The 27,641-nt window shown below is 42.3% G+C and overlaps 1 protein-coding gene across 3 annotated transcripts in view; it reads left to right on the top strand.

The window, feature by feature from the left end:
* The window catches only part of snd1 (staphylococcal nuclease and tudor domain containing 1), a 220,349-nt gene that overhangs the window by 12,000 nt on the left and 180,708 nt on the right, over positions 1-27,641 (top strand). For all 3 annotated transcript variants that reach the window (XM_037760706.1, XM_037760707.1, XM_037760708.1), the window contains exons 5-10: positions 4,171-4,331; positions 7,033-7,124; positions 7,823-7,981; positions 8,082-8,188; positions 9,611-9,702; positions 18,006-18,109. In XM_037760706.1, the coding sequence (XP_037616634.1) occupies positions 4,171-4,331; positions 7,033-7,124; positions 7,823-7,981; positions 8,082-8,188; positions 9,611-9,702; positions 18,006-18,109 (715 nt within the window). The remainder of the gene's footprint in view (positions 1-4,170; positions 4,332-7,032; positions 7,125-7,822; positions 7,982-8,081; positions 8,189-9,610; positions 9,703-18,005; positions 18,110-27,641) is intronic.

Raw genomic sequence — 27,641 nt, 5'->3', positions numbered from 1 at the left:
ACACCAGAGTTGGTGATTGTTGGAACAGTGGGGAAGACTAACAAGTTTCGATTTTGATTAGTTTTATTTTGTTTCTGTCGAGTTTGAATGAAATGTGTTTTTATGATGATCAGCGAGGTAAAATGACTGTTGTCCAACTGGAGTTGTTGGCATTGAGGAGATCATATTAATTATATGTTTCGTACGTTAATAAATACGTTAATAAATTATAATAATTGTCCAAATCCCTGTTGATTTTATTCATTATATATTCACTTCAACATGTGTCACATAGCAATGTGAAATCAGAATCGGAAAAGGGGCGAAAATTTGTGTTTTCATCTGGGTATCATGTTTCCATCACTGCCGATCGGAGCCGATAAATACCCGTGACTACTGCAGAGTCATTTGTCCCGGGAATTGCAACCTTTCCCACTGATGACAAAAGCCAGATGTTAGTGGGTGTTAGTGATTTTTTTTCTCCAGTGGGAAAGGGGCTATAGATTCTTCCAGCTGAACTTTCTACAAAATCAAAGTTGTTTTTACCTGAAAGCATACATTTAAACACTTACACTAACACCCTCCTTCTTATCAGTTACACTGTATGGAGCAATGGTGCAATTACTTACTATTCTAGTCTAGTCTCTGACTTTAAAGTTTGCTATTAATTAATTATGTGATTTTTTTTATTTTTTTTTCTCTGTCAGCTTTAGCTCTGTGCTACATATTGCAGTTGTCAGTGTCAGGCAGATTTATGTTTATTTAAATCACACAGATGAATTTTTTTTTTTTTTTTGCTTTGCTGTTGGAAGCTTCATCATTTGACTGAGTTTCACTCTAACTTGATCAGGCATAAAAAATGCTGTCCTTGGTGCTGAGCCATACAGTGATTGGTACAGACACGTTCATCCATCTCCCCCGCTCGCTCTTTCATCTCCGTCACTCAGTCGGACTGCTTTTCTTTTTAAAAAATGCTTTATCCATTCACTGAAGTGGCTGTAAATTGGTCAGATTCCTTTGGCAATCAACTTTCCTTTTGAAAAATTAAAAACCACAGGCGGGGGGGGGTTTGACTGATTGGTTTATACAACGCCCGCCCACCAGAGCAGAAGGGAGCTGCATTAACATGGAGACCAACTGTGCGTTATAACCCCCCGTTGCTCCTTTTTAACTGGAGCCCCAGAGGAGTGCTGGTTGAGGGGTGTAAACGTCTGGGAGGGGTGGGGGGGGGGTTGAGCTGTGCTCACTTGGGTGGAACCCCTCCAGTCAAGTATACTTGGGAACACGACTTCCTACACCTTCCTCAAACTGTAAGACAACAGGGAGCTATAAAACATCTTGCTAAGGTTCAATATTTTGTATCTATTTTGGTTGCACAAGGGAGCCACATGGAGATGAAAGATATAGCCTACAGTGTGTTCAAATATAAGGGAATTGGAAAGTTTCTTTTCCTCTTGGCCCTTGTTCCCACCAGTAGCCTCGCTCAGTATTGCACTTTCCTACCCATCGATATCCGTTTTGATTTCAAGCAATGTGTTGGTTGGAAGGAAACTTGCTGACCTAAAGAGAAACCGGTCTATTTGGAGACACGGATAAGTTCACTATCGTCTGCCTCCACACATGAAGCTGTTTCTGTATCTTAACCAATCTCTGCTTGTGTGTTGCTTTCCATTTATTCCCGTGGCTTCACAATGTCTGCTTTCCTTGATTGCATTGTTAGTTTCCCTTACTCTATCTTTTGTAGCTCTCTGTTCTTGTTTAGCGCTTTAAATTCATAAGGAGCTTAAACACAATTGACTTCTTACAGAAAGTTCCACTATTGTTGCTCAGTAAGCAAGAAACTGATTTAACTACTAACTTCAAATTGAATCAAATCAGTGTAGTGTGGGGGGAAAGAACTGGACAGCTTTTTGGGCACGACTCCAAAAGCCCAATTAGGAACACACAGCTGGAGAACGGGCTACATGTGTGTGGCATTTTAATTGAGACCCACTTTGTTGCTTCTCCAAAAAGCGAACGGCGTCTTTTAGGCAGCTTTTCAAGATGTGGAAAGTTCAGTTTGTGCACTGTTCGTTCTTAAAAAAAAAAAAAAAAAGCTCTAGTCACCATCGCTACTCCCGTATCAATCGGGCAGCCTTTCATTCTAAACAAAAGCCTGTTAGCCATTTGAAGTAATGAATATAATTAAAGTTGTACGAGGGCCCTCCAAAAGCATTAGGCTGCACAATTTAGAGAGCCAGCGTGGAATTAATTGTGGCGTTTGTAGCCAGCTGCGTTGGTTGCTTTTGAAGGAGCTGTCAAACACGGTTATTGTCTCTTCGCAAAATGCTCGGATACATTTTTGAAGCAGTTATGTTCTGGTCATCAGCTGGTTGCCACTAAAAACAACGGTGCAGTTTGTCAGGAGCAGCATTTAATTCAACAAAGCTGGAGCCTTACCAAACACATGCGAAGACCTTGTTTTACACAGCCTGGATACGAGTAATTAGAACATGTTAAAGTTAACAAGGGGTGCAGCTCTACAATCCGAACCTTTTCTGCTCGTTAGCTACTGTACGGCGACTATACATATCTGACTGGTGTGAAATTAACAAGCCTTTTTTTTGGGCAGGTTGTCAAAGGGGTTTTATGGCCCTCTGATCTTTTATAGATGTTTGTAACCTAGTTACTAGCAGTATTTTAACTCGAGCTTTCACAGCTTTAGCGCAGCAGTGTTCTTTAACAGCATTTTCATTTTTCAAAGCCGGTAAGAAGAAGCCATCTGTGAAAGTTTCAATATCGGCTTCACTCAGCTGCAGGTTTCCGTAGCAGGCCAGGTTTCCTGCTATTTATCTAAATCACTGAAGTAAATTTTATAAAGTTGCTGTGGGGATTTCATTTTGGTTTCTTATTTTACGCACTAAAATACATTTTTAAATGTCCCAGTCTGTTAAAATTAAATCAGACTAGTGCAGTGCCCGTTCAAAACATGCCTGTTCAGAACAAATGCTTGGCCTGTGGTGATGCCGCTAGCAGCTTTCTCAAGAATAGGGATGCACTAATTGCAATTATTTTGACTGATATTGCAATTGCGATATGATTTGCATTATTTAGAGGGTGTAATAATTTTCACATCATTATTGTCATTTTCATTGAAAAACATATTAAAATGATTATGGTGTGATTATTTTTTTTTTTTTTGCGTGGATCTCTAGAATATGATGTGTAGGCCAGGGCATCTCTGTAGCATGACAATATTTAATTTGAAATGGTAATTTTGACACACATTTCATCTTTAGCAAATATTACGATTTCCTCCTCATCCTGCGACTTGAAAATTTCAGTAGGTCATATTGCGATTTCGACAAAATTATTAATTATGCAGCCCTACTCGAGAACCACTCACACAAACACCTTCACACTCGACACTGTGCTTCCTTGGGTCCTGCGAAATACACCTGCCATGACATAGTTGCGTCACACACCCAAGCTACTTATGGTCAGTCAACACCGGTGAAATACACTTAGAGGAGGTATTTTGCTGGCGGTAACGTTATTGGTGTTATAAGTTAGTATCAACTCTGACACCGGGGAAATACAGTCTTACTCACGAGGGAAAAACACACACAGGTTGCACCAGTGTTTCACGGCCAGAAACACTGGTGAAATACACTCTGGTTCGATTCTGCTTCCAGCTTGTTTATTCAAAGTTTGTTAATATTCAACATGCCCAGATTGCACCAAATTTGACATTGAATGTCCTTTGGTCCCGAGCAATACACCCGCCAAGTGTGAAGTAGATCAAAAGAGCGGTTCTCGAGATATGCGAATAACACACAGAAGGACGAATTCTTTGCTTTTCATAGTTGGATGAACTGAACTTTCCATCCCAAGGTGTTCAGCATTCACACTGTGGCTGCATGCAATTTTCTTCTAAATGAGATGGGCTGGAAAGAGAAGGGAAATATTTGTACCATATTCACAACTTTTATTACATGAAAATGGCAGCAAAAACCTCAAATCTATTAAAGTCAAACAGTCACGTTGTGAGAAGGCTGTGCAGCTAACTTCCACTGACTACATATAAAGAGGGCCACATATTGATTTTCTCACTTAATAGCTGCCCAGAGTTTGAAATGTGTTTTGTGGGTGTTCCTTTTATTGTGTCTTAAACTTTCCTTTTTGTGTGTGTGTGTGTGTGTGTGTGACCAGTCCAGACCAGGCCAGACTCTGTGAATTGGAGGACCAGTCTAAGGCTGCCAGGAAGGGCATGTGGAGCGAGGGCGGCGGTACACACACCATCCGCGACGTCAAGTACGTCATAGAGAATCCCCGCAACTTCGTCGACTCCTTGCACCAGAGACCCATCAACGGTAGGAGTTTGGGAGGCAAACATCTACACTGACACACTCATACAGAGGCAGGCTTTGTCAGAAATCAACCATTTTTGGTTTTGGTCGAAGATATTTTTTTCTGAAAAATCCACTTGTAATGGCACACACTGTATCACCCCTTCACCGGCTCATTCCTCCAGTCTCTCATCTCTGACCCTTTCCCGAGGTGTAATGCGCCACTCAATTCATTTCCAGGCGACTGCCGTTAACAGTGGCTCAGCTCATTTCACTACACTTTAATTGAATGGGGAAATGAACTGAGGAAGGCTGCCTCATTCTTTTATTTCTTGTTCTTTCCATTCACGAGAGACGGTCAGGGTTGTTTTTAAATTGGAAGCAGCAATTCAGTCGAAGCGCTTCAAATGTTGCGTCGAGTTGCTGTGGTTGAAATGCGGAATACCAATTACTTTCTCATCTGCTTATGCTGACACATACACGTATACAGGCAAACATGTTATTCACAGAAAGAAGGTCTATAGAAACCAAGGCTTCAAAATGCCATTTAGGTGCGAAATGACGCACACACAAGTGACTCACATCCTGTCCAATTTGTTAAAGTACGTTAGAGGTCAGGAGCAACAGTGGAGTGATATGATATGTGAGAAAAATACAATTTAATACCTCAAAAGCTTTCCAAGTAAACGGAAGCCTTGATATGTTGCATATAGCATAGTAAAACCTTTTAAAGTCATACTCCAGAAGTATCAAGCACTCACCTCTGTAGGCTTGAAAGGTAGCTGTAAAAACAAGCACTAGAAGTAGGTAGATTCCTGCTTCCTGGAGAGCAGGTTTACACTGGTTACAATGGAATGTATTCTCAACAACGGTTCTTATGATATCTTACCAAAAAGTTATTTCTCCTTTTTTCTTTCATTTTCTTACGAATGTCCAGCAGCACGTGTCAATTTCTGTTTGTTACATGCATACAGTCTCTTCAAAATAAACTTATGTCTTCACAGGAAACAACTTCCTTAGTTAGGCTTATACTTCTTCCTAACATATAGCGACCGGGCGAACTCTGGCGCGCAAAACATTGTCCAGATATACTACAAACAATGTCACTCCATATGACATAGAGAGCGTGATATTCATTAACTCTGAGTTACTGTCAGCATCGATTTTGACCAATGAAAATAGGTTGGAGGTGTGTAAAACTAGCGTAAATAGAGTCAGGGCGAGCGCTTTTTCAAACAAGCGACACGTCTTTTTCTCTATTTGCTGATGCACAGAGCAGGCTAGGACATCTTCATAGGGAAAAACTGAAACAATCTGATGTTTGCTTGTTCACATCACGTCCAGTTAGGAAGAGTTTTTTGGGAAAGATTGACTTGGTTAGGTTAGGCAACAAAAGTACTTAGTTAGGTTTAGGAAAAGATCGTGGTTTGGTTTGAAATAACTGGATGTGGCGTTACATAAGTATCGAAGTTACATGACAAATAATCAATGTTGACTTCTGGTTTCACACGGGACACGATATTCACACGGTAATAGCGTTCGCCACTCTTTTGTTTTCCTGATTCACGATTACGTGGATTACATACAAATTGATTTTTATAGGATATACACAAATTACAGTGCATTACTTTTCGTAGGTATAGCTACGAACGGTGTATGACACCAGCCGGAGTTGTGTTTTAGCTGTACTTTGGATAATTGTTTCCAACATACTGAGCACACTGACAGCAGTCCGGCGAATTCACTCAAGCTGACCACAGCTTTTTTTATTCTGCGAGGAAAGAAGCTGCAAACCTTTTTCCAGCCACCTTTTAAGCCTCCAGTAGTGAGTGTTTGATAAAGCTTTTGGTTGGAGTATCACTTAAATTGTACACAGTCTGCCAAGGAGGCCGTGACTTTCTCCTCTTTGAGAAGTACCAGAGAGCGATTTCTTTTTTTAAGCGAGATATCTCAATTCCACCGCTCAGTAAAACACTGTGGTTTTTACCAGCAAATCACAGGTGTTATAGTCTTGAATTCAATGAGTGTCACACAGGGCATTGTTGAAAAAGAGAATACATGCTATTACAATCTTCCCAGGATGAAGGAATATTCAAATGAATGAAGTAATCCTCAGACCCAGGTAGCCTTTGGGCATTTTTCCTGAAAGTATCAGATAGTCGGTTTCACCCTTCATTCAGTCCTCACCCTACATTTTCCAGTATGAATATCATACTTATAAGGAAAGTATATAAGCGTTGTCCAGCACACAAATATATATGTCTAATCCGAGAGCTTGATGTCTGTGTGGTCATTGCAATTCCACCAAGGTTATAATAGTTTTGAATTTTCAATTAGTTTATATTTTGTTTTCGTTTTGACTTTTTAATGTCATTTTAGTTTATTTTTTTTAGTGTGTTTGCTAGCTTTAGTTTAGTTTCAGTTTTTCAGAAAGTTTTAATTTTCATATATTTAATTTTACAGTAGTTCTAGTTTGTTAGGGATTGTTAGGTATAATGTCTCAGAAGTTTAAGTTTATTTTAATTTAATTTTTATCCGTTTTTAACCAGGCAGTATCGTTTCAGTTTAATTTTTTCTAAATGGATATCATTTATATTCAGTTTCAGTTTAAGACAATATTTTTCACTGCTTATTTTTGTTTTAGTTTATGATAATAACCCGTTGATTCGACACACTCTCCTCTCCCTCAATCGCTCTTACATTCTGTTCTCCTTCCTCCCTCCAGCCATCATCGAGCATGTGCGAGACGGCAGTGTTGTTCGTGCCTTGCTGCTCCCCGACCACTACCTGGTCACCGTCATGCTGTCTGGAGTTAAGGTAACCACCACTCACTCGCTGCCCTACAGCAACAACAGCAGTAAGCAAATAAATAAATAGCATAAATGGGTAACCACATGTAGATAATAAATGTGTTTTTGACAGTTTCCTCCACACCCATACCTTTCTTCACATAACTGTCACAAAAACTATTAATAATGTATTTTACGGTAAACAATCCAGTCTTGTTATGAATACATATAGAAAAAAGACATGAAAAGAGTATCTTCTAATTTTTTTCCCTCTCTTTTAAGTCTGTGTTTGTTCTTCTGGTGTCACGTCGGCTCCACTAAATTTCCCCATCAGTCTCTTTCACCAAGATAACTAATCTTTTTCATCTCCCACTTGAAGATATTACATCCATTTCAAGGTGTTCTTTGTCTCCTCGTTCTCTCCGCTCGTTGCTCCTGTTGGGTTTATCTGTCTGCTGTTTTGCCACGCTCAAAGGAGAATACAGATAGCATATACAGATGGGGGGGAGAAAAGTGGATAACAGTAGTACACAGAAAAAAAACAGATTATATCAAAAGAATGTGTGCACAAAAAAACATCCTAGAGGCGCTTGTTGACTGCTGGGAATTTCAGTAGACACAATGTGTGCCTCTCTTGCAATGGTGATGTAATCAAATCAAATCGGACACACTTTAACACCCATTGCTGACAAAAAGACCTATCGGTGTGTTTTCCCTTCTCTCCAGTGTCCCACGTTCAAGCGGGAAGCGGATGGCACGGAGTCACCAGAGGCGTTCGCAGCAGAGGCCAAATTCTTCACCGAATCCCGTCTTCTGCAGAGAGACGTTCAGATCATCCTGGAGAGCTGCCCCAACCAGATCATACTGGGAACCATCCTTCACCCGGTAAGACACAGGAACCGGCACCCGGTGGTGGACGTGTCATTGAAATTCAGTCTTTTCCGTCTCACTGTATTAATTGTTCTTTTGTTTCTCATTACGTCAGAACGGAAACATAACGGAACTCCTACTGAAGGAAGGCTTCGCCCGCTGTGTAGACTGGTCCATGGCTGTCTACACCCAGGGAGCCGAGAAACTCAGAGCTGGTGAACGGTACGCAACTACTCGACACGTAGAAAACATAACTTTTGTTAGATGTTTTTCAAAACAGCTGGATAGTGCACAGATCTTGAAGATGCTAAGAGCTACAAAAGTTGGCGCATTTATTAAAAAATGTTGTTGATTCATAATAAACTTATCATTTAGCATTTTATTCGCTGATTATTAAGCGATCGTTAGGGGTGCAAGGGGTCACAAAACTCACGTTTCAGGTCACATCGGGGTTTTTAATCACAGATCGGATCGTATCAGCAGAAAAAAAGGAGCAAATATAACTTTTAGAGATGCCCAGATCACGTTTTTTGCCGCAGATTGACGATCGTCGATGAGCCATATGGGCCGATACAGATAATATTTGTTGTTATTAAATTTAAATGTTATCCTTCTACTTTGTTATAGTCATCTATACTGGTTATTTGCATAAAAACACAATTCAAATTATTAGGAAATAAAAGATTGTATTTTTATTGATAAAAAGAAAATCTTGGCGTTAGTATTTCTAATGATGTATTATAAGCTGCTTAGAGCTAGTGTTAGGAAGTTAAACAGGTCATAATTCCCTCTCTATAATCTATTTCATATTGCTGTGAAAACATATCCTTCAAATTATTGTAAGTTTCTTGCCAAAAAACTACATTTTACAAGATTACATTTGAACACATCATGATAACGTTAGAATTTACCTTAGACCAATGCTCATTTTTAATGAATGGAGCCTGAACGCACCATAATGTTGCCAACGTTATTAGCTCTTTTCCTGTCGATTTCAACACAGATTTGTTGTTCACAATGTAGCATCATCAGGGATCGACCAGAAAGCATTAATGTCCATCTCCCGATCGCGTATTTTTTACTGAATATCGGCCTATAACGATCGGCAGTGAAACTTTATTTCACACTATGATGGTTAAACTGCTCACGTGTGCCGAAACGTTGGTGAAATCTTTATGGATCACGGATCAACTACCATCCGTTACACCACTAGTCATCATGTCATACATTATTAAATTCAGCACAGTTCAGTTACTCAGCTGATGGAAAAAAATGTAGGGATTTACAGTATATTTGGTTCTTGAAATCCCGGATTTGATACAAGACGTAATAAAGAAAGAACATGCAGATTCTTGAGGTAATAAAATAATTGTGTAAATTAAGTGGTATGCAAATTTATGCCACCACTACTTGAGCTGAACAATCCCACTCTATTCTGCTGCAATGACATTCATTCTCTACAATCAATCAGCGCAGCAATGACTATGGGCTAATCATCTTGGAATTGTTACACTTTAATGAGCTTTTGTAGCTTTTTTTTTCCAGCCAAATGGATAATTGTTGCTCACTTGAGTAAGCCCTTTATGTGCTATGTATTTCTGGCTGATGATGATTATGTGATTTTCTTTTTTTTTTCTTGGCCAGAGGTGCGAAAGAGCGCAAGGTCCGCATCTGGAAGGACTACGTGGCGCCCACAGCCAACTTGGACCAGAAGGACAGGCAATTTGTGGCCAAGGTGAGCTCCTGAAGTGGCTTTTTATAAGCTGCGTCCCACTGGCGAAGGTGTCGCCTCTAATTGGCACTTTTTCTTTGGCCCGTAACATCTTTCAGTTTTGGATCATCTCGCTTTCCATTCAAAGTCCTCACTTACCTCTGAACTACAGAGAAAAAAGCAGGAGCAAGGTATAAAACGTTCAGCATGACATTACCCAGCATGAATAAGACTTCAGCGCTGAGTGGAGGCCGGTTGTTTCCCTTTTCTTCCACCACTTGATGTCTACTGCGGCATTTCCAATTTCCTCCCAGCACTGCAGCAGAAGCAGAGCCACTTTGAGGCTTCTAACGAATTATATCCCCCTGACACCTCTTATTTTCACATTTGCAACCCCCACTGAATAAAAATAAAAATTCCTCCACTGAAGGTACGAGGAGGAATGCTTAACAGCAACCTTGAAGCACTCCCCAGTCAAATTAGGGCCAAATCGCTGGCGTTTGCTGGAGCAGCAGCACAGAACGATCCCCAAAAGCCAAGAACTACAGATATTAGCTTCGGAGGTTATTGGCCAGGGCGTCGGGGGGGAAAGAAGTGTCCTTAATATCAAGTACGCAAGAGTACACTCTCTCCTAGTTGTCATCACACATTAGTTCAAATCAAGTGAGATGGACTCCTTGATACATTTTGGTAATACAGTTGAACTCTGAGTTGACATATTATAGCGTCTAAGTTGTAGCTTTAATATAGTAAAGCAACTATGGCCTTAAAACATCAGCTTTAAATCTGTTCCCCACTGTGTGCATTTCGATGATGACATGCACCCTTCCCTTTCAATTGATATATTTTTCACTAGGAATGGAGAAAAAAATAAGTTTAATAACTCCTAAAGTTTGACTTTTGTCTGTGTTTGCTCCCTCCAGACCCTGAACTTTTAAGACCCTGAAAAATTCATGGCTAGCCTGAGGGTTACATAAAAGGTGTTGCTTTGGAAATCTGCTTACAGAATGGATTTGATAAACTGCACACGCCGTAAAGAAGGCGCAAAAAAAAAAAGAAAAGAGAAAACTATGTGTATGTATATTTTTTCCTGAGTCAGAAGGAAGAGGCTAGAGAAAGGATAAAACATTTATATTATCAGTGTGAGCTGCTCTCAGATCTCTCTGAACCCCCTCAATAAAAGAGGGTTGGATGTGGGCAGTGGGGTTGGGGGGTAGTGGGGGAGATTGAGGGAACATTTGGAGGGTGTATGAAAGAGGTAGAAAGAAAGAAAGGGAGAGGGTTGAAGAAGAAATTGAAAGAGTGAGTTTGTGTGTGGCGACTTAGGGGAAGAAGGATGAAAAGACATGAGAAGTGAAAGTCAGTGAATTATCTAGATCCCTGGGACTATGCGTGTCCTCTCCTTGGTATCCTTGCGCAGTTTTTTTACTGCACTGCTGATGCCTCCCCGCTTAAATCGTGGGGCACTTTTTGATCTCTGTAGGACTTTTCTCTGTCCTCTTCCTCATGCTCTCCTCCAAAAGAGACACAGAGGAGGCTCTTTCTCCATGTCAGCTGCTGCTGAGTTTGTCTTTTTGTTTAGGGAATAGAAGGCCATCATGCACCATGCATCGTGCAAGAGACTTCTACATAATTTATAAAGTTTATGTGGTTAATCTAGAACCATTTTCTGTAAAGGCTGGCCTACACTAACAGAGTTTTCAAATCCCCCCCTAAAAAAAAAGAAAAAAGCTCATATAACAGTTTTGTTCCTATAGTGTATGGAAAAGCAACGATTTGGCCAAAACAGCACACCATACACTAATGGTACGTTCACACCAAGTGCAAAGCGAACTTTGTGCCCGGCACGATTACATACAAAGTCAATGCAAAGAGGCGAATAGACGCAAATTTGCGCCGGGGCGTCACATGAAATTCACGGTAGTTAAAATATTTCAACTCGAGCAAGAAATTCGCGTGACGCTGTTTCAAGAATGCATATCAGCGTTGAGATTCTCCTCCTGTCGTCACCGACGTCCCGACGTTGTTGAATCAGAAATGGAGGAAAAAAAATATTGTAGCCATCTGTAAGCACCCAGAGCTACAATAGTACATCACATCTGTACAGCGAACGGATGAAAACTCTGTGTATAAATGTATGTGTATAAACCACAGACTGTCTTATGGTATATGCAACAACAAGCTACTATGATAGCATAGCCTGGCACTGATCGATCCAAATTCAATTCAGAAAAAGAGCAATTTAAAAGTTTGCACAATCGGTTTATTTTGGGTTACACAGTGTGGCTTGCTAAATTCGCTTTCCTCTTGTTGTGAATGTGGCATAACCAATGTCATTCATGAAAAAATGAGTCCCAACTAAAAAAAAAAGAAAAGAAAAGGAAATCTCGCAAAATCTCTCCCAATTAAACATGAACAAAACACTACAGGAAGAATTAACGATGTTAGTTTTTGCACCACTTTGTACAGAAAATTCATGAAGAAATAAGAAAAAATGGATGAAGTCATGGAGACATGTTAAATAAACACTCGCGTTGTTGCCACAAGTCAACATTTATTGCATTAGCCCATGCATTAGCTGCGGCCGCCATGACAGCGGTTGTTGTACATCCTCCTTCAGTCATGTTGGTTCCCAATTGTCTATCGTTCTTTCCCACATGACTGCATCATCGGCTGTCCCAAAACAGCCCAAACGGCCCAAAATGGGCTTGATTATCGTGTAGTGTGCCTGCATAACATAAATATGATCTACGATAGCTTAAAAAGTTTCAACAGGACGATGTGACTCCAAAAACTTTGTGTTCAAAGTGGCAGACGTCATGCTGACCCTGCAGCAGCTTGAGCCATTTTAAAGCCAGTACATATTGGCTAAGGTTACTCAGGTCTGTCATTGCCCCTCCGTACTCGTCCCTGTGACATTTGTCGCCACCTAATACTGCAATGCACCGACTCTCCCGGGGACACATCTATCCATCAATCCCATCATCATACACTCCTCTCCCCTCTTCTCGTCCACTCTGCTTTTCACTTCTTATTATCTGAGTGATGGATAGAGTGGAGAGGCATAGCAGGTCCAATCCCCATAAGTCAATCCTGCTGACGCATCTTCCTTTTTGACTTGTCTCGCCTCTCTCTCCTCCCACCTCTCTACTGGGAACCGGAGAAGTGGATGTAGGCCATGCCCCGATAGTCTTCCTATCCCTTCATTTCCTCCCCCCTTCCCCTCCTCTCCCCCGGGTAACCATCGACCTGCGAGGTGATGGATAAAAGGTGACGTGGTGTAAACCCCTTTACCAGCCTCTCATCGCCAGCTTGTCAGGAACGCTGCCGCTGTTGCTTTTAGGAGGACCAAATCCATTAAAATATGGTAGTTAAAAAGCCAAACTAGTGTTTGTTTGTGATAGGTTATATGAAGAGTAACAGTGTGTTTGGCAGTAGTACAGATGTCACATTTTTCTCCCTTTAGTTTCATCACCTTCCAGCTTCTCTTCTCTCTGTCTCTCTCTTTCTGTTTCTGTTTCTGTATCTCTCTCTCTCTCAAACACACAACGCACACAGTGGCTACTGCTACTATAACGCATTTAGTTTGTGGGTTGGTTTTGGATTTGGTTTAATTAACGCATATTTTTGCACGTTGCCCGGTTGCGGATTGGCTCACATAACGGGCCGGGTGAACAGTGCATCACTAATGAGGTCAGTCAGGAGGACTCCGTAGCTGCATTCTTAATCATTCAACCTGCGTCTTTCATCAGATAATTAGAGAAAATGTTATGTGAAATAAGTTTTACTACATTGACTGAAATGTTCAATATAATCTGATGACTAAAAAAAAGGACATTTGACATGGAACTAAGACTAAATTTAAAAAAAAAAAAGCTGACAAAACTAAGACAGAAAACAATTTACTTAAAGTAATGACTAAAAATTGACTAATGACTTTTCTTCGACAAACTATGAAGGATAAAAATGAATAAAATGTCACTAAAACTAATAAGCATTTTGTCTTAAGAGTGATACTAAATCTAAAATAGCAGCCAAAATGAACACTGGTACTAACGTAACTTACGTTTTCAAGACATCCTAACTTAAAACCGGATGTGTGTTGTTGTTTTTTTGATAGTGGTGCCACTTGGACAGCAACAGGATACACTCCAACTCACTCAGCCAGATAATGGCATTAAACACAACATTGGACTAAAACCATCAAAACATTTTAAAGGTTATGCTTTATTTGGATGAAAATCTATATATAAGTTATTCACTGTGTCTCTTGTTTTACATTTTACATGCCACTTCTGATAATACTTAGCTGTATAGTACTTATATAAATGTATTGTCTGGCCTATGTCGGGAGTAAGAAAAACAACTTGAAGAGAAGTGCTCTTTAATGTACCGGTGCATAAGAGCAATTGAAGGTCTTGTTGGATAGAAAGCGAAAAGAACACTTTAACCATGGTTAAGAGATGGCATGAAAGGGCCTCTTGGCTGTTAATACACTGTATGCCCCAGTTAATACAAGTCAGACAGAATGGTTACAAGGTCAGATGGCTTCTTTTAAGAAATTAAAAAAGTCACTTTTGGGGGGCAGATGATGAGAAAAGGGTGTATTGGTTCGTGCCCCAGTTAAACTCAGTCAAGCCATTAGGTGAGAAAGTCTCTCTCTAGGTTATTAGTACGTGTCCTCACAGAACATTGTTTTCCCTGCAGCACCTAAGGGCTACGTGCCAGCTTACGGTGTTAGTAATAGCAGCACAAACACCACTAGTTTATTTGAAAGCATGTAATTTGGGTGACAAATCATCTCGGCTGGCAGCGACACTGAAAACACTGCTGCCATAGGTGAGGGAGATGATCTGACACGAGTAATGAGTAACTCCTGGCTGAGCCCCCTGTGGTTAAAACCAACTTAATGGATTCGACTGACAACCAACACAGTCCCTGACAGTAGCCAAGATCCTCCTTTTTCGCCCGTGACTGATCTTGGCCACTGCAGATGTCATGTCGGCCACGGGCAGAGGGTGGCAGTAGATCCCCACCTCTCGAGTTGTCAGATCACACCAGTGAGTCACGCTTGCCCGCCTATTTGTCTTCCCCCTGCCTGCTCACTCGACCCTCATGGCAGCTACTTTGCAAAAGACTTTTTTTTTTTTTTTTTTTGCTCTATTTTTTTTCTATCTATTCTCCATCTTTCCCTTCCGCCTCTGTTCTTGTGATATTTGCCGAGAGATTACACTCCCGTCTCTCTGGCTCGCTCCATCTTTCCGTTCCTCTATCTCGGCGTGTTGATCTGTCCTCCTTCGCCTCTCTCGTCTCGCCTCCCCCGGCTGATAATTAGCCAGTAAATGCTGAGCCATTTTCCTCTGCTCCTGCCACATTCTCTCCCTTGCACTTTATTTACTTGGGCAGGCCACAAAAATGACCTTGTTACAGTGTGAATTTGTGTAGGCTGCGTGTGCATGCCGGCGACGTGCACGCATGCTTCCCCCTCCTCACACTTACTCACTGCACCTCTCCGTCTCTCTCCCTTCCTGCTCCCTATGTCTCTGCATCTCTCCCACTCAGCTCGGTGATTAGTATATGATGTATTTTGGCTGCTGTTGTGGGCAGCCTATTTAGCATGTGGGCTGGTCTAATTTCTGTTCTCTGGTGGCGAATGCAACGGCAGTCTGAAATCTCCCAAAGAGCCCTAATACACCTGGATTTGTGTCTGCCATCTATCAAAAAACTCAATCTCAATAAAAAGGATTTTGGTTATTTTGTTTTTCTACCACACAAACACCCACACGGTCCAAATTGTGCTTTCAGCACAGCTCAGACCTGCATCTCTCTCTCGCTCTCTCCTCTCTCTTTAAGGACTTTAGCTCGAGCACAGCCTACATACGAACCACAGTTTGAGTGATGATGAGGCCATTTAATGCACATGTGGGTGGCAACATGTGTAGGGCGATTGATTTCTCAGTCTCTTGCAAGCGGCCTACTTAACAGCTCCGTGTTTGGATGCCTCCTCCATCTCGGTCACATTATAGCCCCAATCTGTCTTTGGACTTGGGAGGGCTCTGGCACATAGAATGGCACATATATATACAGCACACTGGGTTGTGTTACACATATTTGGGAACCAAATGCTGCAGTTATATACTCTACACGTCCTCATCCCAACTCGTCACATGCCGCCACTAGGGATGTGACGGCGAGGACATTTTCCCACAGGTTATTAAACTTGTGACAACACCGGTGTTACCGATTTACACCGGGCATTTTTACAAGAAAAGATGACGATCAATATGTGTAGCGCGCTTACTTTGACGTACCGTTAGATGGCTGGTGTGTTTGGCCTCTTCGGTCGAGCTTTTGCTGCGGGGGCCGCAGGTTTCCACGCGACGCGGCTCCGCCTCGCACGTCAGCTGCGAACACTCCTTCCTCCTCACGGTGATTACCTCATTGACGTTATTGTTCCCTTATAGCATTGGGTTTAAAATCAGAAATGTTGCCAAAATAGGCGCTTTTGCTTTTTCGCTTCGACACCAAATCTTTCCGCCATCATCTCGTCTGTCAACACTCTCTCTCGTCCGTGTGTGAAATCTGACTCCCGCTCCTCTGAGCTGAGACTCTATACGAAGCAGACACTTCACTGTCAGTTTGTAGCATCTGTCGTCCGAGTATGTATTGATATCATGCCGCTGATACGCAAAAATGAACTAAATGAGTTTTATTCCTGTAAAAAAAACAACTAACTGCTGCTTTATCCTGACCCTTGGTGTCCCTTTTTTTCGGCATCAAAACCACTATAGTTAGGTTTAGGAAAGAACTACATGATTGGTGCTTAAACAACTACGTTTGTACAGTGAAAATGAAACTGAACGTTGAGAACAAGGGACACGAACGAACAGCCGATTGTAACGTGACGCACGGAAACTAGGGCTGTCCCGAATAATAGTTTTTGGGCTTCGAAGGTATTCGAAGCTTCGCGGTGCAGCCAGGCTGACATGTTCTTCTGTCTCTGTCTCCCCTGTTTCAGTGCCGCTGACGCACTACTGTACACACACACGCACCTCTACACACAACAAACAGCGACATCCGTCTGAGAATAACTCATAATAATTCATGTTGAATATGAATAATGAATGATGTCGTGGGATTATTCCTTATTTCGTGTGCTATTTTGGGATTTATACATTATTGTTACATACTTATATATAAAAAAATTTAAAAAACGAAGCATTCAAATAGGGATTTGGAGGATGAATACCATGGCAACGGTCGAAGCTTCGAAGCATTCGGTTTGTTGGTACCATCCATCTCCCCTCCCTCCCTCCCGCCCGCCCGGTGTGTGTCTTTTCGCTCTTTAAACTATGTCACCACACTCCCACTCCACACTTCTATTGTAGTTAATGGAACACCCAATGTGTTTCTATACCAGCGCTAAAGGGTGCCATGTGCTGCGGTACCGAACGCCGACGGCTGTGACAAGCCTCTGTATTTGACGCCCTGGGAATGAGAACAGTCTGATGTTCTAGACTAATACTCTTACCTTTTGAACACCTGCACATATTCTCCTGAACAGCACCTGCCATAAGTTAAGGTTGCTACACGGAGAAATACATCTAAATGCCAAACATAAATTAGTCTTTAGTTACAACTGTAAAAGGTCTCCAGAACAAAGTGCTTGCCAGCCAGTTTTGTTGTGCAGAGGGGCTGTGTAACACTCTCCCAGTCTATCTTTAACAGGATGTTTGTGTTTTTTTAAAGCTGTTCCTCTTGCACTCTGTCTCCCTCTTCCTCCCTCCCTACCTCCCTCCCTCCTTCACGGTGCCAATCCCCCAGACAGCGAAACGTCCTCGCTCTGTCCTCCAAACCTTTGCCGGCCTGCTGGGACGACTTAGCTCGCTTACTTACTCAGTCACTCAAGGATCACTCCTTCTTACCTCTCGCTCTCTGCGCCTCCTGTTCGTGACAGCACGCGATCTGCACTGTCACTCTCCTTCCGCCTTTGAATAGATCTCTTCCTCTCCATTTATCCTTTACCTGCTCCTACACTTCCCATCGTTCTTTCAGTCTATCTACTCACTCACTCACTCACTCACTCACTCACTCACACACTCACACACACACCCAAAATGCAATGCCAGTCTGTTTTTTTGCTCCAACACTTCCTCCATCCTGCTGGGGGTGTGATTTTTCTGTTTTAGTTTTCTCCTCCGTAGGGATTCACATGTTTTTTGGACCCTTAAATTGATTTCTTATTGAGTTTCTTGTCTTATTTGGTGCTTTCTTCACCCAGTTTATTTATTTTTGACTCAATTCCTCTCTGCTTCTGTCTCTCTAGGTTGATGCAGGTGGTCAACGCCGACGCCATGGTGGTGAAGCTCAACTCCGGAGAACTCAAGACCATCCACCTGTCCAGCATCCGGCCACCCAGAATTGAGGGAGAGGTAAAAAAAAAACCCCGAACATGCCATGTCTGTCTGCTTTGTATGCGTGTACACAGCTTTGCACAAAGTGAGTGGCCTACTCGTGTGTGAATAAGTGACTGAATGCGGTTGTAGGTGGGAGAGCTTGTGGCCTTGCAATTAATTAGAAGCTCCCACAGAGACGACTTGTGTCACTGCTGTCTTGACAGAGTTGCTTTATTTTCATTTGAAGTCAAACACAAGCTGTTTACCACCTCCCCTCTACAGATTCCTGAATATTTATCCATCTCTCTCTCTCTTCTCTTCCCTCACACATTAGTCTTGTCCTTCTCTCTCTCTCCTCTCTCTCTCTCTCTCTAAATGACCGTGGGAATAATTTTTGACCACTTGGTGGCGCCCCTGCAGTTGGGGCACATGCAAACCCAGTGAGACGCTTGCACACACCCAGTGGTTGCAGCACTGCAGAGAGTGAGGCAGATCGATTTTTTTTTTTTTTCTTTCCCCTCCACACTCCCCCCTCTTTCCTCAGAATCACTTCAAGATCGTGAAAACATATACAAGCTTCACACACATACCTAGTCCCAACAATGGAGACGTATATTTATCCACACAATAGGCAGTGTCTTTAAAAAAACTGTAAGCAGGGACACCTTAGACATCTACTGTCCTAGAAGTCGACTCTCTCCGCCAAGCTCTGATTATCAAGGTTGAAATGAAGCCCTTTTCATTACTATATAATTAAAACGTGCGTCGCTTCCAAAAGCTTCATTTCAACACCATGTATTTATTTTTAAAAGAAGGAGCGATCAATTTTTATTTCTCAATTACCCTTGGTGTCTGAGTCTAAAGTGCCATCATTTTCTAAATAACAGGCTCAAGACGTCTGAAAATGTCGCTCACAATTAATTAGAAAGTTTTAATGTCACAACAGCAGTGATTCTTCTTTTTGTCAGAGATAATTCCAATGAAAGACATTTTCTCTCTTTGTTTAAAGGTGCTATTGATAACATTCAGCCGCTAGATGTTGCGTTCGTCCTCCCCCTGTTCAATTACATTTACTTCACAACAAGTTGTTGCCAGGTGCTTACCGTCAATTTCAGCCATTTCTTTTTCACACTAACGCCCTGTTCAGACCTGTTATTAACACGCATCCTGAATGATCGGATCACAAGTGGACAGCTCTAAGTACAGGTGTGAACACACTCAAGTCGCATTTAGGACGCATTGCGTTCCGATCGCTCAGACCACAATCAGGGGTGTCCTGGGCCACATTGAAGGGCCGCCTACTCAACTGACGTCTCTGCACTCCTCAGGTGAATAGACAGGAAGACGCGTGCGCTTGTCTGCCATCGTGGCATGGAAACAGCCTCCGTGCTCTACTGTATCCTGTCGGTACAATAATTATATATCTTACCTATAGGCTACATATCTACAAACTATCAGAAGTACATTATTATCAGACTGTCGGAGTATGTGTGCACAGAGCTGTCACTTCGCCCGCCCGCTTGCTTGCTCTCCTCCCCGGTTCTCTGAAGCTCTGTATCCCGCTGTTGTCTGGCAAAAGGCAGCGGTGCCAGCGGCACGGAGGTCACCGGGGCCCGCCTGTACAATAACCTTTTATTTTAATGTTAATAAATGCACCCAAATCGACGATACGTAGGCTATTACTACTGACATTCATGTATGTTCAATACGTCACAATGTCTGCTGCATTAGCCATGTGTTAACTACACGTTTATTTGCATATAGAGCGGAGAAGTGAGAACGGATCACAAGTAGTCACTCGAGACGCACTCCAGACGTACTTATAGCTGTCCACTTGTGTTCGGATCACTCAGGACGCATATTAATGCCAGGTCTGAACAGGGCCTAACTGAGAGACCCTATGTGATACCAACGTCGTTTTACTATTGGCTCACAAGCCTTGTTAGAAGTGGCAACCGAACGTCGGATATCTTCCACAGAGATAAACAAAACATTCATTTTGGACACGCCAAAACATTTTTAAATTATTAATTCACCATCATAATTTTTTTCAGGAAAAACCATACTTTTATTCGGCACCTTTCTAAAAGGCTCTGTGTTTTTTGTTTGTTTTTCAATAAGCGCTTCAGCATGTCTGAGGCCATTTGACGACACATTGTTTACTGTATTATCCGTTTATGAGCGAATGTCTGCAACGGTCCTTTATCTTTTCAGTTTTGATTGTTTTTATTGACTCCTCTCTCTGCTTGTTCTTTCACTTTATGGTTTTATCTTTTCCTCTTTACTGTTGTCTAGTTTTTACACTCGTCTCCCTCTCTCCCCTGGCGTCGTTAGTTCCTCGCATCATTAAGAGACTGCTTTGTATCTCTCTCTCTCTCTCTGCCTCCCTCCCTCCTTCTGTTCTCTCCTCCTCTCCTCCACAGTCACTTTCTCCTGCCGTCCTCTCCCTCCGGGTGTGCAAGCCGCGGTCAGATTGTTGACCTGCACGGTTGCCCTTCGTGTGTGTTTATTCTCCTTAGCTCTCTGTGGTTGTAACGAGCTTGTGGGCAAAAACATCTCTCCATTTTGTCTCTCTGCCCTTTCTCCTGCTCCTTGCATTCCCTAGCTTTCTCTCCCAACTCTTTTCTGACCTGGTCTTGGCCTCCTTTTGACGATTCTTTCTTTCTCCCACGTTGCTTTTCCTGATTTATTTTCCCACTTTTTTTTTTCTACTTCCTTTCCTCCACTCTTGTCTTTGTTTCTCTCTCCTCCTCCTCCTTTTTCCCATCTCTTGCTGTCTGTCAGAGCCCGTCTGTCGCTCTGTCTCTGCCTGCACCAGATGCTTCAACAGTATGTGTTTTGTGCTTCATTACCCTGTCGTATGTTACCGGGAGCCCAGATGTGAATGTTGGTGTGTGTATTGTATTGGTGTTATATTGGCACAGTGTTGTGTTGCTAGTTCTTGCACTTCATGCATATTTAATTACACTTATGTGTGTGTGATTTTTCATGTAAATATCCCTGCAAATTTATCAAAATCCGCCTGTCTGGGTACCAGCTCACTGGGATAGTAGAATGAAATTTATCGTAGCCAGCCTGGATGCAATATTACGAGCCCTGTCGCAATAATCCATCTTGAACTAGGAAGATCATGTTCAAATTTACTTGCATAAGTAACATATTTAAGGCTGCAACTAACAATTTGATTCAGCGATTAGTTCTTTGGTTTATAAAAAAGCCCAAGATGACGTCGTCAAATGTCTTGTTTTGTCCACAACTCAAAGATATTCAGTTTACTGTCATAGAGAAGTGAGGAAACCAGAAAATATTCACATTTAAGAAGCTGGAATCAGAGAATTTAGACTTATTTTTCGTAAAAAAATTACTCAACTACATTAATAGCCACTTTTTTTGCTAATCGATTAATTGGTTTTTCAACTCATCGATTAATCGTTGTAGCTCTAAACATATTGTTTTGCGTTGTAGATTTTGTTAGTAGTTGTTAATGTAGCTATTTTACAAGTGCATAATTGACATTATTGACAAGATAAAGGAATACTTGAAGCACAAAATGACCATTTGTACATCAATTACTATCCCTGTATTACCTTTTAGTTCTTGAAGAAAACTGTTTTACTCACATGCCTCCATGGTGAACGAAGAATAAAAAAAAAAACAGACAAGAGTCTTGATCCATTTACAAACCCTCACACAACTCGTGCAGTATAATCCAAGTCTCATTTAAAACATTTCGGACACGCAAGTGCGGGACTGTTAATGCAGGAGTGTTTTAAAATGGTAAGGTTTTAGCGAAGATGCATGTGTTTGCGAACTGAGCCATACGACTGGATAATTCAAGTCTTGGATTATACTGCAGGAGTTGTGTGAGAGTGTAGTTGTTAAACAAGGCCCCCCATTTACTTTGATTCATCAAAACTTTTCTTTTGGATTCTCCATCTCGATTCTCTTTGAGGCATGCGAGAATTTTTTTTTTTTTTTTAAGAATTCAAGGTAACACAGGGAAGAGTAATTGATATACAAATGGTCTTTTTGTGTTTGAAGTATTCCTTTGAGGGAGAAAAAAGCATGTGTAAGTTGGAGTGAAATGATATCAGCAACAGAACGTATGCCTTTTATCATTTAAATTAAAACATGAAAGACAATCAGAGGCATATGATATTATCCAGTGCTTCCTACAGGGCCTTTTTTGTGACTGCAGCAGCAGGACAGGACAGGACAGGGTCTTTTTTTGGAGGCGGAGGGTGGCGGTCTTACATAAAAAACTGTTGCTGCATCTTTGTGTTTTGATAAGGAATGTTCATGGTGCTGTTTTGTTAACTAGTTATTTCGGTCTGTGAGCTAAAGAGCTGCCTGCCTGCCTGTCTGTAAAGCTGTTGGCTCAGCTTTGAGTGTTGTCGCTATGGCAGCAATGCAGAGTTGTGATAGGTTTACTGAAGCTATGATGAGCCCTTGGACTGAAAGGTTGAATAAAGGCAACAGAGAAGCACTGACATTTCTCTCATATCTTGACTAAATATGGTTTTATGTTTATGCATAGAGGTCTAAATGGTTCGGTATGTACCTTGCTTTTTTAAAGGCAATGAAATGTATCGTTTAGCACCTCCAAATATTCACCCGCCAAGGTATTTATAAAGAAGAAACACTCTCCTGCCATGGCTAATAGCTGTAATGGTAGGTAGTATTTTTTTCTTCTCCACCATGCCTAAAGAAAAATACCGTTAGTACACATATAACATGTACATGCAATGACAGCACGCGCAAACTGACAACTGATTTGTTTGCTTTGTGAGCTTGTAAGCAGCATTCCGACCTCCGAGGTCACAGCAGGTATCTCTCAGCCACAAGCTCCTACACACACTGACATCGTGTTGGCTAACACTGTCACGAGCGCGCCGGTGCTTCTTGCTTACAGTGCAGCAGACAGACACAAAGACGCCGTCACGGTTTGCGGCGCGGCTTACACACGACACATGCACGCACGCACACACACAGAGTGACATGCTTGGTTAAGCTGCATTAGCCTGTGTCAGGAAACATCTTGGAAATTGGGCGTCAGCGTGTGCACAAACATGGATTACAAACACACACATGTGCTGTATATGTGTAGAGCCATGCTGGATGTGTGCATGTAGCCTATCTATGAACCCAGGACATCTCCGGAGAGCTCAGAAATTTTGGTATTGTGACAAGTGTGTGTGTTGCACTCTCCGGAGGTCTGTAGGGATTTTCTTGTGCCAGTTGTTATTATTATCTCTGTCTGTCTGGATGTGTCTGTGCACTGTTTGGCCGTGCATTCTGCAAGCAAAGCCGTTTATGTGTGTTGCTGTTCGGAGGGGAACCGAGGCCAGATGTACCAGTGCACTGATGAACTGTGACCGCTCCTGCCATCCCTCTTCTCCTCCTCCCATCTCCTTTTTAGACCCCTAACGCCACACACACCCCTCTCGTGACTACACTAATTGTGCTCAGACTGACAGATCAGTAGACCAATGGTGTCTGCAGCAAAACACGGACACAAATTTCCTCCTTTTTCACTCTCATTTTTTTGGCTCCACTCCTCCCCAGTGTTACTGCTGTGGCACATCTTCAGATGTGAGTTATTTTGAGCTTGGGAGTTGGAGTCAGCTTTTTCTTCTCTCTCTCTCTCTCTCTCTCTCCTCCTCCTCCCCTTTTTTCTCCCCACTTTTTTTTAATATTTGCTATCTTTCTCCCTGTTTTCCTCTCTTCTCTCATGTGCATCAGGACAAGCCCAGCGTAAACACACGAGTGGGGAGAGATGTCTATGCTACTCAGTGACTCACTGTTACACCCACTCACTAACTCACTCACTCACAATCGGCGCGTTTGTGCGGGATCTGCTTCGACGATGTCTCGAGTGTTTGTGTGTGTGTGCTTCTCTTCATGCATCGCAATGCATCTGTGTGCTTATGCGGTTTAAGTAGGGTTAAGGACGCCGCTGATGGAGCGCACGGAGAGGTCAACTCACTGTCCTTACATAAGGCAACACAATGACTGCGGCTCATCCCCGCGCTACTCCATACAGCCCTGCCTACTTGTGTTACCTCTCTGCAGTCCACCTTTGTGCGCGTGTGTCGACTTAGTAGATGATTTCGTATCTCAATACATCTCGGCTGCCTCCCATAATGCACTTGTATATCTCTCTGCCTCTCTTCCTCCCCCCCGTCTCTCTTTTCTTCTTATTTTTACTTTCACATTATTAGGTTTATTTTTATACTGGAATGCTGCACACTGATTAGCATCTCTATAAATACGGCAGGTCTGAAAAGTCTGGCAAAGTATGTGGGCAGAATTTGATAATTTTTCACATCATAACTATGTGAAGTACTTCTGAATGTGTAGATAAGCCTGCAAAACAAATGACCTCATATTATTTGGTATTGTTGCACAGCTGCTGTTTTGAACAATTGCTATACAGTAGCATGTTTTTGTTTGCTTGTCTGCACATGATAATGAATTGCAGTCAAGACATCAAGGTCCAAAACACAGGTGGTAGAATATGGAAATAAAAAATGTGTTGTGATGATCAACTGCAGTGAAGAGCAGGATGCTGAAAATACAATGAAAACAGATAAAGTAAATCATCCAAATGTTGTCAAATAGAGAATTGACACCATACCAAGCCAAAACAAAAGCGCAATTGGAAGGGGACTTGAGTGTTCTCAAGTTTGTGTATTACAGTAAGATAATATTTGTGTTGACTTTCAGTGGCTTTTCAGAACAGAATCTCTTTCATGCAAATATCACTGCAGGAATATAACTCTTGAAGTTTGATACAAAGGAACAGTGTGTAACACTTCGGGAGATCTAATGGCAGAAATGGAATATATTATTCATAGCTATGTTTTCATTAGTGTATAATCACCTGAAACTAAGGATCGTGTATTCGTTAGCTTAGAATTGAGTCTGCATAGGGAGATATGAAGGGCTGCGCCATGTTGCTCTGCCAGGTTTCTACAGTAGTCCAGAACGGACAAACCAAACACTCGCTCTAGAGAGAGCCTTTTTGCGTTTTTACGTTACCTGCAGGCCACCGGAAGCCAATGGTTTTTTTAAATAGGTTTTTAGTTAGATGCCTGAAATAAGGTCTGTGGTTAACACAAGCTAGAGAGATTTTAACGTTTTGTTCTATGTCTTAAAAAAAGGCGGTTGCTAACAAGTGGCTAAATGAGACTACTTAATGTCATCATGCCGACTCGTCCGCCTTTACAGCCTCGTTGTGTATACTCGCGCTCATGCGACCGTGACACGCTTCATAAATCATAAAGTGGTGTTTATTTGTGGAGATTATCATGCTGAACAAAATGTGCGAGTATCATAAACGTGTGTTTGGCACAGAGCTTATTTTCTGCAATAATCCAAAAACCAATGGAAAAATCCCATTCGCTTTTTGTCGCGGGAACCAGGGTGATGTTAACTTCGTGGTCGGCCTACAAAAATAATTCATCCCTGCACCACTCTGTTATGGTAAGGATGGCCTCTGAGCTATGCGAACGGCGTTACCACGGTTTTGCACTCAGCGGCTCACGTTACCACAGTCTTGGAAAGGAAGGAGTGAGCGGAGGGGGTACTCAGTTGGTTGCAATCTGCAACCACACCGCTAGTCGCCGCCAAATCCTACACACTGTACCCTTTAAGCAGTTGGACCCATCTGGTCCTTACTCTCTATTTGTGACTGTGGCTTGCTTACACTCTTTGTTTTTGTCTCTTCCCCACCCTCCCTCCTCACTTCTGTCCCCATCCTCCAAATTTTATGTCTGGCCATGTGTGTGCCCTCGGCGTGCCCCTAGCCTGGCATGACATGCTTTGACTTCAAGTTTGGGAGGGCGATGATGACAAGGGAAGGGGGGAGTCGCCCACTTTGTGATTCACTTGGGCACTAGTGGCTGGGGCGAGGCAGATTGGTAGCCGCCAGTATCCCCTCCTCCTCACTGCTGGGGTGAATATTTTTTTGCCCCATTATACTATTTGGCTGACACTGTTGATGAAAGCAAGGACTTGACTTGCTTGTGTCTGTGCTAGTGCTGCATTAGAAGATGATATGAATGCTGCTTTTGAGAGGCGCAGTATTGTCACCACCTGAACTCATTTTTTTGAACAGATTTTTGTTTGGACACAGGGCCATTTATAAATGGGACGCTTTGTGTGTTGAGACGGATGCAATATGTGCGATATTATCCAGTGGATTCCAATTTGCTCTGTGCTTTCAATAGCTGCATATATTCAGCAATATTAGAGATTTTTCTTTTTCAGGCAGCACTGCACTTAGTCTAACACTGCATCCCTGTGTTTGTCCGCAGGGCCAGTCTGACCGTCTGTCTGGTCCAAATATTAAAAACACCGCACACATTGAATCTCAGTGTCGCTGCCTTTACTCACTGCTTTAGCTCACATTTTTTTTTTTGTTCGACGTTGTTATTTATGTCCCAGTTAATTTACCTGCACCAGTCTGGTAGCAGCTAATCACGTTGTTACGGTACTACAGGTAATTTCATTCTGAAAATCCAGGTTCTCTCTCGCGTCTATTGTGGGATCACTTCAAGTCAGTTTAGTAATGACTTCTTTGTATTCCGGCGTAGGCACAATAATGCTGTGAATGTAAGGTTATTAGATTAGATATATTAGATTTCGTATTGTAGCACCACAACCCGGCTACATCCTTCATGCTCTGTGCTTTCAGGAAGCGTACGCCTTCCCTTCTCTCCCTCTTGCATTGTCTCCCTCTCTCCACCGCAGCCCTCTGCAGCCATTTAATGTTTATGCATGCACAATTGAGTAATGTTGTTAGGCATACAGTAGTAAATGTTGACTGTTTAAGGCTCCCAGTGCGCCGCTTAATCAAAAAATAATGTCCACTTTGTCTGGGGACACACGCGCACACACAGCAGCGTATTTCTCTCCAAAATGTAGGTTACACACACTCTTCTCAATCAGTTAAATGCAAAACTAATGCCTAATACTGTACACCGACTCTCCCCCACCCACCCCCCAACTCCACCGCCACACATCAGAAAGCATGACGCGCTCCTGAGTCATGATTTCACCCTTGAAGTTCCAGAAAGCTGCAAAATGCTTGCAGCAGTAGCAGCCACACATTTTGCAGCCCAGCCCCCCTGCAGCCCTGCGACACTGTACAATCCAGCTAGCGTCATGCCTCTGCAATAGTCAAAGACGATTCCTGAGCTTTAGCTGGTAATTTGGAACGAAGGGAATTTACCCCAAATAGAACAGAACTCCCCCCGAGGATAGTGAGAGCAAACTGTTGTTATTGGGTCACGGTTGAGACATAGCAGTGACTCTCCTCTTTTTCTGTAACCTTCCTGCAACCGCATAACAGTTTAAGGATGGTGTACACAGTCTTGTCTGAGTAATTTAATGATGCTAATGTTTGTCGGTTTATCTCGGGCTGGAGACTGAAGTTGAACTCGGCTCTTTAGTCAAATAATTAGACTTGTCACGGGCTATGTTTTCACATTACTCATTAAGGCAGAACAGCCTTGTGTATGTTTGGCTTGATTTGGAGTGGGGCACATTTATTTTCAACAGTTTG

This window comes from Sebastes umbrosus, chromosome 23 (genome assembly GCF_015220745.1).
Source record: "Sebastes umbrosus isolate fSebUmb1 chromosome 23, fSebUmb1.pri, whole genome shotgun sequence".
Taxonomy (NCBI): domain Eukaryota; kingdom Metazoa; phylum Chordata; class Actinopteri; order Perciformes; family Sebastidae; genus Sebastes; species Sebastes umbrosus.
The sequence above is the reverse complement of the archived record's forward strand: the minus strand, read 5'-3'. Positions and strand labels throughout refer to the sequence as shown.